This window comes from Mytilus californianus, unplaced genomic scaffold (assembly GCF_021869535.1).
Source record: "Mytilus californianus isolate M0D057914Y unplaced genomic scaffold, xbMytCali1.0.p SCAF_2, whole genome shotgun sequence".
NCBI lineage: Eukaryota > Metazoa > Mollusca > Bivalvia > Mytilida > Mytilidae > Mytilus > Mytilus californianus.
The window spans coordinates 30,543,725-30,561,520 of record NW_026262668.1 but is presented as its reverse complement, the minus strand read 5'-3'; the positions used below and the strand labels follow the sequence as shown (position 1 = coordinate 30,561,520).

The window sequence follows — 17,796 nt, the reverse complement described above, 5'->3', positions numbered from 1 at the left end:
CAATTAAGGGGTGCCGTTCAGACAACACTTGTCGAATTTTAATCTTTAAATTCCACAAAGCGCGTGTATGTTACATTTTTAGCTACCGTCTAGTCAGAATAAATAATGCTCTATATTTTACGAAAAAAAGAAAGGTTAAACATGTTAGAATGCTGCTTTTCATATAACACAGAAACCCTCGAGATCGCCTCTGAAACAGAAGAGGACGCCATTTAACGACATGTTTGGCTGTTTTATTGAACAGATGAATTTCTTATCGTGTCTCTTGTAAGGGAATCATGTTTTCAACGGACCTCATAGTGTTAAAAATATGTGAAAATGGTAAGGTAAATATTTTACTAACATGGTCTTCGGTTAAAACATGCAATAACATATTTTGTAACTATAAATGTCCCCCACCTTAGCAGCAATATGCCAACTTCACCTGCATATGGGATATTCATTTCCCAATTTATTCGGTATTCAAGAGCTTGCATCTGCTACTCAGAATTTATGAAATGTCACCAGTGTCTGAGCAAAAATGTGATGAACCAGGGTTGTTCCAAAGAACGTCTCGTCCTTTTTCTAAAAAAGTTCATCGGAAGATACTAAGACCTTGTTGATAAATATTCCGTATCAACTTCACAAATAATACATGATGGTTTTGACGTACAGATTCTAGGTATTGAAGTTGTTTATCGTCTTTATTACGTGTTATAGTGTTCTTTTTATTTGTCGTTGTATATTTTTAACCTGTTCTGTTTAGTCCATTTTTGGTAATATCCTTTTGGCGGGGATTGGTATTTATACATCTCGCCATTGTGTTATTGTGCTATGGTCATTTTTTGTATTCTTTGTCTTTCATTTTTACTTATGTGCTTTATCTATAGAGTGTCTTCATGTCATTTTGTTTTTCTTTGGTGACATAGTTGTTTGTTTTTATAGAGATTAAGATTATAACACAATGTTGTCTGCTGTACCCCAATTTTAACCAATAATGTCTGTTTGTTTTGCTCACACGTTGTGGTCAATATAATGGAATTTTATGCGACTGTCATACAAGTAAGAGGTTAAGCTAGCAATAAACCAGGTTTAATCCACCATTTTCTACATAAGGAAATGTCTGTACCAAGTCAGGAATATGACAGCTGTTTTCTATTCGTTTGATGATTTTGCTATTTGTTAAGGGACTTTCCGTTCGAATTTTCCTTGGAGTTTTGAGTTTTTGTTATTTTACTTTATACTAACATTAATGAACATATATATAAAAATGTCCACTAGCATTTAAACAATATGCAAATCTTAGTCTAAAACATGCGGAATTTTGCTACCTTGGAAACCCTAGGCCTTCATTTAGATCACTCTTCGCTGAAAGTAAGTTAGAACAAAGATAAAACAATATTTGAAATCTTAGCTCCGAATAGAGCTAAAGGGAGTAGCCAAATTAAGTCAAGGAGAGTCAACTTTGCCTCTTAGTTAGCAGTAAAAGAAGCCATTCATCACCTGAAATTTAATACGTAGAAATTATGAGTAAAAATGATCCCATGACATGGATAGAACATTCTCCTCAAAAGCAAAGTTAGTTGCAAAACCAGATATTATGGCGCAAAACCTTCACTTTTTAACCAGTCGATACTACTGTCACCTCTTTAGTAAAGAAGTTTTGAAAAAGAACTTCCTGTCACTAATGGGATGTACTTTCACGACTTTCTCTAATATCTAAATTTGTTTAACAATTTTGTAATTCAGGCGTACCAAGTTGTTTTGGTAACAATATTTATTAGCTCGCCTAATATAACATTGCAAAACTTGACATGTAACTGTTCACATGGTAAATTCTTTATCTTATAACATCAATCCTATTTAAGTGCCACTGAATTAGAATAGCGGGTTTGCTTATTATTATTAAATACATGTAATTAAACCAGTCTATACCGGATTTATACTTGAACATTATTTTCTTAATTTGCAACATCCTTTCAGTGCTTTTTTATAACGCCAATTTAAGTTAATGAAAAACTTAATGAAGCTGAAATAATGTATACCCAGATATTTATAACTGGACACACATCTTTTTTTTAGATTCAATATTTTTCTAAAATTTTAAGTTTGTATTGCAATCCCTCTAACTCAGTTGAAAAAGTAGAACATCATCTGCAAATATTAAGCAATGTAAATCATTACATATACGTTTCACAGAATCAAAGCATGTTTGTAGATATGATGGGAGGTCGTAAATGAAAATCTTCAACAGAGTGGGACTTTAATTGTCCCCTTCGCGAACTCCTATTTCCACAGGAAATGATCTGGTAACCGAGTTATCGCCCTTTACTATAATACTATTTATAATATTGTAAATTTTCCCATTTATTCGTGTGTTACAAGTTAAGCTTCATACCAGTATGAATAACACTATTAAGATTAAATAAGTAGTGTATATGTACTGAACAAATATATAGATCTGAAGGTGAAATAACGAAATATTTCTCTTGTTAAACCCACTGATAATCTTTGCATGTATTTTTCATAGTTTTTACATGTTTTTTAACATAATTTTGTCTAAAAAAAGGCTAAACCCCCATAATAGCTTCTGTTTGTATCGACCAGAACTGATATAGACAGTTTAACTGCGTGGATGGTATTTATATTGGATCAAAGCTTTATGTTTGCAACAATTCCCGTTTCTTTTGTCTGTGGATACTTTTAATTATCAAAAGGGATTTTTTTTTGGAATAACATTAGAAATGTGGGTTTTTAAACTGATCATCTCATCAAACTGAGTGGAAGTGTTCCCATTTATTGATTTATTACCTAAACGTGGCTGCCAAAATTTTACCCTCAAGTTTCTTTTGCAGCAAGTTATTCGATTCAGTTACTGGTAATTCATAAATTTTGCGAGGTTTTTATTATTGCGAATAATGCGACTAGTTGAGTATAGCAATAACGAAAACTCGCATTTAGAAATCTGACACGTATATAAGTATATGTAACAGGAAAAAGTATTCTCACATTTAGTCTGTCATATCAATATCGCAATAATAACTGCACGCACAAATTTTTGAATAAATACTTGCAACATGTTTTGAATTAAAGGTATTCTTTAAATTGTTGTTAAATGTTTATTATTGATTGTTTCATGTTGCATACATGTATTGGCTACTTATAATTTTGAATCAACCTTTGCATTCTCAACTACAGCCTGATGCATATTCATCAACACGTAAACTGTAATCATCTTCCTGTAACTATCTAATTAAAAAATAATTTATGGAAGCCATAGATTTGTTTGAAATTTACACATGGCTTAGGACATGTGTAAATTTCCAACAAATCTATTGCTTTCATGAATTATTTCAATTCTAATAGGACAAAAATGGTAATTTTAAAAATTGAAGCGAGGGTGGATATGCCGTGTGTGTTGCTGTTCTATTTTACCCCCTGTTAGATAAAGCTAAAAATTTCCAATAAATATATAGCTTGCATGAATTATTTCTTAAATAAACTCTAGAAAAAAATTGTTTAATTCTTTTAATTCTGAAACCCAACATTTGTTATTTTTAATTTACATTTATTTTGTCGTAAGCTACCGTCGGATCCACAGTTGACATTTCGTAACTTAAGGAGCCGCCATGTTGACTTGCTGAAATGAGTAAATGTTCGAATAATGCAATGAAATAGAAAATAAAACAACACCTACCTGAAAACTCCATTTTAATGCAATATTATTCGAAATTTGAGGGTTCACGTAACGGGAAAACCTTCAGCTTTAGCTTTTTCATTCGTATGACGTCTTGTTTTGAAATGACTTTAATGTGCCAAAAGCATTAGTAGAATTTCGCGGAATTTTATTTTAATTTGATTTTGTACATTTTTCCGAGCTCTAATGCAGTAATTCTTTTTGTTATGCATCAGCATAATAATAAAGGTTCTGTGTTTTTTTTCAATTGCAGCAATTTTCAACACAGCGAAATCGGCATAGCTTTTGCACATAGGTTACGATACATGTGGATTTACGTGGGAGGTATCTTATAACAGTCATAATAATGTACACCTCTGAGCCTGCGCTAAGTATTGATATATCGAGAATTTTATCACGGTGTTGTTTACAAAGCAAAAGAAGCACGTCATATTAGAATAGTTAACTTTTTTTTGCAGTTTCAATATATTCTTATTACAAGTATCGCTTTTAAATGACACATCCCTCATTAAATTTTTATTCATTTGATATGAATGAATTAAAAGTTTGTCAACATATCTACCATTGAGACATTTCAGAGGGTCTGAGCAATATAATTTTGCGATAAGTTGTCATTTTCGTCTATTTGTGGCTTACTCATCGTGAAAGAACTTGTTATTTGTTTTTTTTTTGCTTGTTTTTTTGCTTATTATATTGTTTAGTTTAATACTTTGGTTTTGTTTTAATACTTTGGTTTTGTATGGCATTCGTGTTGGGTATGATCTTCAAGGTTTTGATCAATTTTAGAAAAAACACTTAATAGGGTTTCTTGTCATTAATTTGCTGATGTGATTTCACAATATGATTCAGTGTCAATTATTAATTGGAACATTAAGCCATTTTCACACCTTTACTTTGAGATAACTTATGATTATTGATTATTTGTTTTCGCTTTTTACTATAACGCATGTACATCTAAACTTTACATGAACTTCAACAATTATAAAGATTATATTTTAGTTTATATATCCAAGTTGAAACGATATTCCAGAGCTTGTATTTCGTATAATGATTTCCTTCATAGACGGTTGCTTCTTACACGGAAGATATTAAACCAATAGTTCCAAGTGATAAAGTTGAAATCATCCCTTCGAAAAAAATTTACAGACGCTATCACGAGTTGGTTGATCGTTATTGAATATCCGTTTCACAGATGACAACGGATATGTTCCACTTGTCGTACAAAAAATGTAACCACATTCACGTCCTCTTATCCTCGAATGTGACCTTCCGAATTAGGCTTACCAGCGGGTTTGTGCTTACATTATCAAACAGACGAGTGCCACAAGTGAAGCAGGATCTGCTTACACTTTCTGTGCACCTGAGATCACCCCTACTTTTGTTTAAAAATGATTCGTGCTGCTCTTGTTGTAGTTTTTAATGATGAATGTATGTGATATTTATAACGGTACCCGTATTGTCTGTTATATGTCATGAAAATATAAAAAGAAGAAGATGTAGGATGATTGCCCATGAGACAACTTTTCACCAGAGACCAAATGACATATAAGTTAACAAAAATTTTCAACTTTCAAAAAGTTCACATTTGGTAAGATTCAGGGTTATATGACCGATGGTTTATAAATTTCGTGATGTCTTAAGGTTAGATAAAAGTAAATCAAAATTACCAATCCGTTATTGCGTGATTGCTTATCACTTGATATAACGTACAAACATAATTTATAGGAGTAACACGACGGGTGTCATATATGAAGCATGATATGCTTGACCTTGCGGAGCACCTGAGTTATCCCCCGGTTATTTGGTGGGGTTCGTGTTGCTTAGTCTTTGTTTTTTTTTTTATTTTGTGGTTTGTTTACTGTTGTTTGACTTTTGATTGTTTTAAGTTTTTTGTCATGGCATTGTCAGTTAATATTTGACTAACCAGTTTAGATGTCCCTTTGATATCTTTTGCCTTTCTTTTATACTCTAAACCCGTGCCTTCAATTGAAATATTTGTAAAATTGATTGATAGTTGATGATTTGCTTAAACTCGTCGAAGAATGCGTTTGATGCAAAAAATTACAATACAGTATTTCAGATTTCGTTTATGTGCAAAGAACGTGACACCATATGGAAAGGATTTAACATGCTTACATATATTTATTTAGGTTATTATTCATACATAGATTCTTCGATAAAAGATGCGTTTCTTGAAGACAATAAATTACAAAAAAAAAATGTATTACCATTACTGAACATCTTACGATCACCTTTTATCCTAGATATTTTTTACAGATATGTTCAGCTTTCCTTCTTTTTCTAGCCTTCGTTACGTATTATATAATTGCATTACTTATATAAAGCATAATGACACTATAATTTTCATCACAAAATTTCAAGAAAATTAATGTTAAAGAATAGACATTAATAAAATGCCATCATATTTCCTAATCAAGCCGAAAAATCCACATCATTGTAAACGAGTTGTTGCAATTTCGATCTCCTTTTAACAACTCAAGTATCATAACCTATTATGAAACTGATGTTTAGTGCAGAAAATCTAATAAAAAAGTATCAGCGAATTCATCTGCAAACACCTTCGTGTATATATAACTTAATCAGGAAAATTATATATAAACGTATGATATAAATTCAAAGATCACGTCTTAATATACATCACGTATATATCAGTTACACCGAAAGTGTAAGCAGATCCTGCTTCACTTGTGGAAGCCGTCTGTTAACTTATATGTCATATTGTCGTAAGATTTTCAGCTTTAAAACCAGGTTTAATCCATCATTTGCTACATAAGAAAATGCCTGTACCAAGTCAGGAATATGACAGTTGTTTTCCATTAGTTTGATGTGTTTGAGCTTTTGATTTTGCCAATTGTTTAGGGACTTTCCGTTTTGAATTTTCCTTGGAGTTCGGTATTTTTGTTGTTTTACTTTTTAATGTGCACAAAACAACTTTCATCAGGTAGGTTTGAGACCAAAGTACCTAAACCTGATACAAATATAGATTAGCTACAACTTTTTATTGTCTTATTGATATTATAGGAATAACTTTCTCGTCAGCAATTTGGTGACAGGAAGAAGAGGGCCTTTAACTTCAATTCAGATTTACTTAGTTTACTTGATGTGCATGCATCATTTACTGTTAAATCATTTCATATTCAAGCAAAAACGATGAGTTATTTTTGTATATCGGACGTTAGTCGTATATATACTATCACATGTGTTTATACTACATTTAGATTTTGTTCAAGTTTTGGATTAGTTTTTAGATTTAAATGCTTCAATCGTTTAATTGCAGATGTAGCTTCACACTAGTAAACAAGAATTCAACAGTTATGTGGTACAAGCTATTGATGTTGGTAAGTCAACGACGTTTAATCATAATTATTCGAAACATTGCTTTGGATATATCCCTTCCTGCTTTTGTTGACAAATATATATTTGAGCTTGTATATGTGCTTTTTATCTGACCAATAACAACTTATATTATCGATTGTTTTGGTTTGATGTACATAAAAGCCATTAAATACCCAGTTTTTGTCAAAGATTTTACAATTATGCTAATAATTTGAAATATCGTAATCTTCTATGTAATAGAATACTTGATTCTTTAAACAACTATTCAAGTATTATTTTAATGCAGCAATTTTATTAGTTTATGGGGTTTGTTTCAGTCATCAAATTGGGTTTTTGTTTTGTTGCTTGTCAAGTTTTATTATTTTTATATAGAATAAAAGGCGAACCTTTTGTTTTTAAAACAACGACCACTGGCAACTATTAGCATTCTATGATTTCATATAACAATGTATATATAAACAATTATCGTTTGGTTAATTGTGAGTCGGAATTCTGTAATACCAATATTTTTTGCTTTTTCGTTAGTCTTTCATTGATAATTGTGATATAATATCTATTGTTCTACTACTGATCAAGATAATACAAAATGGTTGAATTCCTACTGAGTATTAGCCCCCCTCTCTTTAATGTAAAAAAATCACAACCAATCTGATTAGCATGCTGTATCTTAAATATCTTGAAAACTGATAACTTGGTGTTGGTGCTTGATTGATTTTTGCCATCTCTGTTGTATTCTTTAGCATCTTGACTAGATAAAATAAAACATCTAGAGCTTGCCGTACGTCGTTTGAGCTTGTTCATCCGTGTAATTACATGTAAATGAGCAATTTTGTTAACTTGTGCTTGTTGGATGCCGATTTTGACATAAAAAGGAGAAGACAAACTTTATTTTTTCATAAGAAATGTACAAGATTTTAAGGAACATATACATCAATGCCAGGACATATAATAGGTAAACAGATACCATTGCTAGAATAAGAGTAACAAATGTTTCAATGCAGATAAATATAAACATATGCATGTATCATTGCTTTATTTTAGATACATTTATGCGCAGCATTTCCGCTGAAATGTCCTGAAACAGCGCAATGGGCACTCCGTGCAAATAGTCTCTGTGCGGATCCATCAAAATATTTTTGTTTAAGGAATGATCTTATCAACGGATATTCTGAAAACTGTACAAGGTCCGACTTTCAGCAACCAGGTAAGTGCATTTAAACAACATCAGAAATTACATTTTTTCTTTTACAAAAAGCTACATGATTATCCTAAACATGCTCACGTCTGTCATATTTGTTTTTCGTAAATTGTTTTGTTATAAATTAGGCCGTTAGTTTTCTTAATTTAATTGTTTCATATTTTTCATAAAGGGGCCTTTTATAGCCGACTATACGGTATGGATTTTTCTCATTATTGAAGGCCGTACGGGTGCCTTTAACTGTTTACATCCACTTTATTTGAACCTTGGTGGATAGTTGTCTCATTAGCAATCATACCACATCTCCTCATTTGTATATCAGAACGAAAACCACACGTCCATTTAAATCATAAAAAAAAAAACAGATATATAGTTTCGTTAACCAGATTCGCGTTTTGTCCAGATTAGACTCATCAGTTGCGCTCGAATCAAAACCTACTTTCGAATTTCGACCGTAAAGCATTTGTATTTACGAACTTTGTTTGTTTTCATGTTAACTCCAAACACTGTATGTCTTGTTTCGAACACAAAACACAAACATTAACGCAAGTCTATTGAATGACTTCTCATTTAAGGTGAATCATCGGTATATATTTCCTCAGATGGTATTCTCTAAAACTTGCCAAAGTTATGACTTTATCATGCTTTTTCAAAAATATAATAAAAAGTATGGGTCACCGTGCTATTTTTCAAGTTTTGCCCAAATTTGCATATAGTATTCATGAAAAAAAACCTTTTTTGTGAATAAAATGAAATCTATGAGACAGAATTTTGAAATAAATATCAGAAGATAGGTTTTATAATATATGCATAAATATATGCTTTAAAAAAATAAATGAAATAAAAACAATGGTGTCACCGAACTTGTTTTCTTGCTACAAGTATAAAATAAAAATTTCATTAAAATTCTTTTACAAAATTTTTTCAATTTAAGTTATCTCCCCTTAAACGCTAAATTGATAAAAGATATTCTAACAAACACCAATGTTTTGTATTTGATAAACAGTCTAAATAATGCAATAAATCACTATTTTTTTCTTTATTAAAAAACATTTATTGCCAAGCTTTCTCAAAATTTGCAGATTTAAGCAAAGAACTAGACCGGTTGTGTACTGCTATTTTACCAAAGATGCTGTATATAGTTAATCCACCTTAATTAGAACTGCTTAATACATACAATCTTTAGATATATAGATAGATCTTTATTCTCGTTAACTAAATTACATAGTTTTTACAAATATGATATTATACACACGTGTGAAAATTGCGGGTGGGGAAATTTCATAAATAAATGTACTTTAACGAGGAGGACAGACTTTCACTAATAAGTAATTAATAAATCTTACACAACTTTTCTAGTAAAACAATATTGACTGTGGTGAATACATTATTGAATTAAAGAATAATAACATTTGTACAACACTATTGTGGTAAATATCTATACCGTTTTTTTTTAATAAAAGGACAACACATTACATAATGGAATTCATCGTCGATGCCACAAAGGTGGCACACTCTATCTGGTCTTGGAACATTATGCCGCCTTCCCGAAACTCATCGAAAGCACATTGAAATAAATATATAATTTACAGTATAATCATAGGTGCAGTAAAGTCGATATGTGCATTTGATTGATAGAATCATCAAACGAAATAAGCATTGATCCCTTAAAAATGATGTTTCTTAAACGCATGTAGTAGAAGCACTAAAGCAAAACAGAAAAGTTCTACACATTGTAAACGATAAGCACATTATTGCAAGAAAAAGGATGACAGAAAAAAGCACGCTTGTAGATTCGCTAGGAAGAGAATGATACTACGAACCAACTTATTCATTACAGGTAGAAAAGCAGTTCTTCGTGGGGGAATAGATGCAGATATATGTTCTAAAGAAAGATATCAACCATTCCCACTCAGGTTTTACACAAATGTTAGTACACATTGTTTATTTTTTAAATCATTCTGCAATGAGGAGGGTCAAGTTGTATATGACCGTGGAAACCGTAACACTGATACTACATGCAGATGTGACTACAGACGAGGTTATGATTTCCTGGTTAAACCAAACAACCTATGCTTTTGTAAACCACAACATGAAGATTGTTCCTGCTACTTGAAGACCTGTTCCAATAAAAGAAAAATATTTTCACCGGGTAAGAATAATTTGCTTTCAGCTTCGAGAAAACAAAAAGTGATATTTATATCTTTTAGTAAACATTTCGTTTTTATTTCGTCGAAATCTATAATTTCAATAGTTTTTAAATTCAGTTGTTTGTTTACATGTAGACATACATTGTACAAAACAACCAATTTTGTTTTCTTCAATATTCTGTTTACACTAGGAATTGAGTTGTAGTCCTAAACAAACCATTTTGATCTTAGTATCATCTGAACAGCTTAAAACTATAAACTTTAAGTCTTGACTATAGTTTAAAGGGGCATTTGCAGTCAAATTCTTGTTCACCGATTTGACTCAAATTCTCATATTTGATTTATAACATACTAATACGTATATCAAAGTTATAAATGCATTGGCTCGATAATATGTATCAGCATTTCGTGAGTATTTTAGTCTAGACGCCATCTAATTAACCATCGAGGTGACCTCCGAAGACTTCCGACGGTCATATAACCCGATATGAAAATAAATATAGATATAAATAGATAGCGAACTCGTGCAATTGATTTTTCTAGGTCTGTTTGATTTCATATAATAGGTTAAAAATATATTTTAATCATCGTTTTTACCTGTATAAGAATGAGTTTTTGTGGATCGAATCAGTCAATCAAATGGTTTACCCTTGTTTCACTTTCAATGTTGACATTCTTTTCCTTTTAATAACTAAACACGCCTATTTCATGCGTAACCCATCTCTAGCTAAGGGGTTAAATTGAAGGTAACATGAATACGGATTCGTTGAGGTCGAATTATTCACTTGCAAGTGAATAATTCATCAGCGATGTTTCTTAGCTTATTTTGACAAAATTGAACCAAACTCGCTTCTAAATGCGATTAATTATTTCACTACTTCACTTTCATTTATGATTGAACAAAAAAAATATCATATTTTAATTTTTTTTTATATATCTCGTAGCTAATGCCCCTTTAAACTGAGCGGCGATATAAGAAAATACATGTCAAACTTTTTTTAAGGATAGAGAGCATAGTTATCAGAAGTTCAAAATAGAATCATAGTTATTACTATACCATAAACAAAATATAAATTTTACCTATATAAATCGCTAAATATTATATTTTTTTCTCTCAAGAGGACGGATAGAAAAAATAAAAAATATACTAAAAGTCAGGTAAATCATTGTTACGCTAAAATAATTAATTAGTTATTTATTGTTCATTTATTTCTGTAAGCGTTGTGTTCTGGTATAATTTCCATTTTTGTCCACTGAACACTCGTTCCGTTTAGACATTTCTGAAATCAAAGCTCCGATGATAAGTCATAAATTCAAAGGTTTTGACTTTCCGGAACGCATAAAATGAATGTTCAGAATAATTGAAGCAATGCATGTTGGTCCGAACATATGACTTCACGGACCATGATAATGTTTACTAGTAATTAAACGTCTTCAACAGTTGATGAGAATTCTTTTACAACCCTGATAAAAGAAAAATACATTGAAATGTCAAATAAAAACTCTTCAGTTCATTTTTGTTCACTCGTATTCCAGTTTGGAAATTGGTTATGGATAACTTCCTTATGCAAACAGATTTCTATATACTCTGTTAGCAAGATTATCTCAATTCCCAACTGTAGGTTACAATCAACCATTAGATTTTATGGGCGCAGCCATTTTATGAGCATAACATGGTATTCAGAATTAAGAGTAAAGCTAATCCTGATTGGTTTATATGTGCGCCCGTTATATTTTGTTATTAGAGACTTCGTGCATTCTGCATTATACCAAAGGCCAAATAAGTTATTTTCCTAAGCCCTAACGGAACTGAGATGTCTTTTAAACGCTAGGATGATACACGTATTTTAAGTGCAAAATTGATAGGCATGGGAGATAAGTACAAATTACGCTAAGAAAAGCAACGCGAACCTATATTTTTTAGACCAAAAAATACTGTCCTAATAACATTTCTTTAATTCTAGCAAGGTTTCGTTAAAAAAATCAACTTTCTAAAGCTGTATCTCAAAAAAAAAGGCTATCATTGTCGCCTATGGGGAAATTAATTGTTTATTTCAATCTATACAGCGTCGACATCTCTTTATCATAGTGCTCAGAAAGTGTCAAAAACAGTATTTTACTTGATATTTGATGTGAAACCGTATTTTTTCGTGACAAATGAATTATTGTTTAACTAGTTTTTAAGCTATAGTCTGTTTCATATTTGTATTGCGTTTTACCTTAGAAACAAGGGTGGGTTCGACTTTTGACTTACTGTGGAGAGAATATAAAATTGAGAATGGAAATGGGGAACGTGTCAAAGAGACAACAACCCGACCATAGAACAGACAACAGCAGAAGGTCACCAACAGGTCTTCAATGCAGCGAGAAATTCCCGCACCCGGAGGCGTCCTTCAGCTGGCCCCTAAACAAATATATATACTAGGTCAGTGACAATGAACGCCATACTAAACTCCAAATTGTACACAAGAAACTAAAATTAAAAATAATACAAGACTGACAAAGGCTAGAGGCCTATATGTCATTTTCTGAACTTCTGCTGATTTGTTTGAAAAAATTCAGTGAAAATGTACAGAAATGATTCCCTTCGAACATTGAAATGTTCACTCGAATGACAGACTATAAAAATTAGAATAGGCATGAGATTTTGTAGTTAACAAATAGTTTTTGATGTTTAAACACAAATATTTACACATTTTTCATATTTTGAAATGCTATAGTCTGTTTCAAAAATGTACTTGTATACGATAATGATTTCATTTAAAACTGTTATTCAAAATTCACGATAGTAGTTACATATTGGATCGGTTTTGGTATCAGTATGATCAGTACTTGATGACATATAAAGAATCATTGGAGAAAGTAGACATTATCTTCAGGGCCTTTTTAGCATTACCGCATTTACTCAAAAAATCAGAATTTTTTTTTTAAAATTTTTTGACTGGGGTCACCTCTGATAAAAAATTGTGAAAATTCAGAGAGTAATGCCAGAACGTTTTGAAGATGGTTTTTGTGTGGCATATATATTTGTGCATCTAACGAACTATGAATTGCATGATTCTAGAAAGTATTAAATACCGTATACAGCGTCGACATTCTTTATCATAGTGCTCAGAAAGTGTCAAAAACAGTAATTTTACTTGATATTTGATGTGAAACCGTATTTTTTGGTGACAAATGAATTATTGTTTAACTAGTTTTTAAGCTATAGTCTGTTTCATATTTGTTTTGCGTTTTACCTTAGAAACAAGAGTGGGTTCGACTTTTGACTTACTGTGGAGAGAATATGCCATTTTTAACCGGATTTTCGAAGGAAATATCGGTTATTAAAATGGTGATATACGGCGGGCGGCTGGGCGGTTTGGTGGCTGCCAAAATAAGATGAAAACGCTTTAACAATTTTTTTTCAAATTTAAATATGTTGTTTCCTGGGACTTAATGAAGGTCTATATTAATTTTCAAGATTTTAGTATATCTCCTTTGTGAGTTATCGCCATTTTTAATATCCAAAAGTAGAATTTTTAAATATTTTATTGTTGTTGTCATGTTATGATTTGTCTTATCTCAGAATAAAAATTGGAGTGACAGATTTATTTGAAAATTATCTATTTCCTAAGTGGTAATGATTATAAGCTATATCATTAGACATTTTGAAGATTATGACATTATTAATTATGTTAGAGTACTATGTTAAACAACCATAGTTCTGTTCAATTAGATATTATATGCAGCATATGATAATGATTAATTTTCATTATTAATTAGATCTTGGAAATATTTTAGCATATGATAATCATTGGAGTGACAGATTTATTTGAAAATTTTCTGTTTTCTGATTAGATCTGTAGGACTGTATGTATACAGTTTGAAACTTACTAGTATAACTGTATAAATGAAGTTTTGAATTTACTGTTCATTATTAGACATTTTGTAGATAATTAAGTGTCCGTTTATCATATATATTCTTACCCCTACTCCCTTCAATTTGATAATGTGCTTTTATCTTGTAAACGGTTGAGATCCCTACTCCTAAACCATATATATTCTTGTATGGGACAATAAATCAAATCAAATGAAATATTGGGATAGTCCTCGGGTTCACAGCTACCCTCCTTTTTTTTTTGAAAACTTGTAAATGTGCAAGCTCCCCACCCTGAAATCATATATATTCTTGTATGTTACAAATCAAATGAAATAAAAGGTGAGTCCCCTGGGGTCACCCCCATCGTGTCTGTTTGAGAACTTGTAAACGGTCGAGATCCCCACCCCTAAACCATATATATTTTTGTATGGGACAATAAAAGAAATCAAATGAAATATAGGGGAAGTCTATTGTGGTAACCCCCCACCCCTTTCTGTTTGAGAAATTGTAAACGGTTGAGATCCCCACCCCTAAACCATATTTATTCTTGTATTTGACAAAAAAACAAATCAAATAAAATTTAGGGGAAGTCAACGAGGGTAAACCCCACCCCCTTCTTTTTGAAAACTTGTAAACAGTCAAGATCCCCACACTGAAACCATTTTTCTTCTTGTATATTACAATAAAAGAAATCAAATGAAATAAAAGTCGAGTCCCCTGGGGTCACCCCCACCTTTTTCCTGTTTAAGAACTTGTAAACGGTTAAGAACCCTCACCCCTAAACCATATATATTCTTGTATGGGACAATAAAACAAATCAAATGTAATATAGGGGAAGTCCATTGGGGTAACCCCCACCCCCTTCTTTTTGATAGCTTGTAAGCGGTCAAGATTCCCACCCAGAAACTATATATATTCTTGTATGGGTCAATATATCAAATCAAATGGAATATAGATGAAGTCCACGGGGATAAATCCCAACCCCTTCTTTTTAAAAACTTGTAAACGGTTGAGATCCCACCCCTAAACCATATATATTCTTGAATGGGACAATAAAACAAATCAAATGAAATTTAACGGAAGTCCACGGTGGTAAACCCCACCCTCTTCTTTTTGAAAACTTGTAAACGGTTGAGATCCCCACCCCTAAACCATATATATTCTTGTATGGGACAATAAAACAAATCAATTGAAATTTAGGGGAAGTCCCCTGGGTAACCCCACCCCTTTTTTTTGAAAACTTGTAAACAGTCAAGATCCCCACCCTGAAACCATATATATTCTTGTATGTTACAATAAAACAAATCAAATGAAATAAAAGTCAAGTCCCCTGGGGTCATCTCCACCTTCTTTCTGTTTAAGAACTTGTAAACGGTCGAGATCCCCACCCCTAAACCATATATATTCTTGTATGGGTCAATAAAACTAATCAAATGAAATATAGGGGAAGTCCATTGGGGTAACCCCTACCCCCCTTTTTTTTGATAACTTGTAAACGGTCAAGATTCCCACCCAGAAAACATATATATTTTTGTATGGGACAATATATCAAATCAAATGAAATAAAGGGGAAGTCCACGGGGGTAAAACTTGTAAACGGTTGAGATCCCCACCCCTAAGCCATATATATTCTTGTATGGGACAATAAAATAAAGCAAATTAAATTGAGGGGAAGGCCCCTGGGGTAACCCCTACTCTCCTTTTTTTTGAAAACTTGTAAACGGTCAAGATCCCCAGCGCGAAACCATATATATTTTTGTATGTTACAATAAAACAAATGAAATTGAATAAACGTTGAGTTCCTTGGGGTCATTCCCAACTTCTTCCTGTTTAAGAACTTGTAAATGGTAGAGATCCCCGCCCCTAAACCATATATATCCTTGTATGGGACAAAAAAACAAATCATATGAAATAAAGGGCAGGTCCCCTTGGAAAATTAATCAGTTTGTGTGTGTTATATTTGAACATAAATTAAATATATATAGGGTTCTTTCAAGTGCTGAATCTGAACTTGTTTTTAATTAGATAATACTCTATTTTTATTATGAGATAAAGTTTTTGACATTGATAGATAAGTTGCAGATCTGTATTATTTTTTGACACATGAAAGAAACAATATTAGCAACTATTAATTAAATTTGATTATAATATGGAAATAGATATAACATCATATCTGATTTTAGAGAAGTATTTTGCTGGTTTTTTACTGGTTTATGGAAATAAGTTTCAGTTATTTGTTTTGAAAAGTGATGTGTTTAATTGATAGATATAAAATCATATCTAACTTTAGAGATTTATGAGTGGTTAAGTCATATCTAATTTTAGAGAATCATTTTGGTGTTTTGTTATTGGTTCATGGAAATAAATTTGAGTTATTGGCGAAATATCATTGGTAAATTGTTTGAAAATTTTGGTAGGCTGTGTGTCTGTCTGTCTGTCTTTCTGTCTGTTTGTCCTTCAGTTTGGCAAATCAGTTTGCCACACTGTTATGCCTGTAGTTGAGGGGGCATTAAGTTTTACCTTTGTCTGTCTGTAAGTACGTATGCTGTATGTCCCAAAATTGGTTTTCGTTCTTTATGGGACAATAAAACAAATCAAATGAAAAATAGGGGAAGTCCATTGGGGTAACTACCACCCCCTTCTTTTTGATAACTTGTAAACGGTCAAGATCCCCACCCTGAAACCATATACCTATGTTCTTGTATGTTACAATAAAACAAATCAAATCCATTTTTAATATCCAAAAGTGGAATTTTAAAATATGTATCTCTTGTTATCATTTTATGACTTGTCTTATCTCACAATAAAAATTGGAGTGACAGATTTATTTCTTAAGTGTTCATGATTATAATTAAGCTATATTATGAGACATTTTGTAGATAATTAAGTCTCCCTAAACCATATATATTCTTACCCCCACCCCCACCCCACCCCCTTCAATTTGAGAATGTGCTTTTATCTTGTAAACGGTCGAGATCCCCACCCCTAAACCATATATATTCTTGTATGGGACAATAAAACAAAGCAAATGAAATATTGGGGGAGTCCCCGGGACCACCCTCATCCCACTTCTTTTTGAAAACTTGTAAACAGTCAAGATCCCCACCCTGATACCATATATATTCTTGTATGGGACAATAAAACAAATCAAATGAAATACAAGGCGAGTCCCCTGGGGTCAGCCCAACCCCATCCTGTTGGAGAACTTGTAAACGGTCGAGATCCCCACCCCTAAACCATAAATATTCTTGTATAGGACAATAACACTAATCAAATGAAATATAGGGGAAGTCAAGAGGGGTCACCCACACCCCCCTTCTTTTTGAAAACTTGTAAATGGTCAAGATCCCCACCCTTAAACCATATATATTCTTGTATGGGTCAATAAAACAAATCAAATGAAATATTGCGGAAGTCCATGGGGGTAACCCCCACCCCCTTCTTTTTGATAACTTGTAAACGGTCGAGATCCCCACCCCTGAACCACATATATTCTTGAATGGGACATTAAAACAAATCAAATGAAATTGAGGGGAAGTCCCCTGGGGTAACC

At 32.2% G+C, this 17,796-nt stretch overlaps 2 protein-coding genes across 2 annotated transcripts in view; one reads left to right on the top strand and one right to left on the bottom strand.

Moving 5' to 3' along the window:
* The window catches only part of LOC127728939 (uncharacterized), a 667,964-nt gene that overhangs the window by 104,476 nt on the left and 545,692 nt on the right, over nucleotides 1–17,796 (bottom strand). The window lies entirely within an intron of this gene.
* LOC127729666 (uncharacterized) overlaps nucleotides 210–17,796 on the top strand; it is a 306,784-nt gene continuing 289,197 nt past the window's right edge. Inside the window, exons 1-4 of the mRNA XM_052237520.1 lie at nucleotides 210–321; nucleotides 6,975–7,035; nucleotides 8,075–8,237; nucleotides 10,072–10,383. Of these exons, the coding sequence (XP_052093480.1) occupies nucleotides 7,012–7,035; nucleotides 8,075–8,237; nucleotides 10,072–10,383 (499 nt within the window). The 5' untranslated portion in view covers nucleotides 210–321; nucleotides 6,975–7,011. The remainder of the gene's footprint in view (nucleotides 322–6,974; nucleotides 7,036–8,074; nucleotides 8,238–10,071; nucleotides 10,384–17,796) is intronic.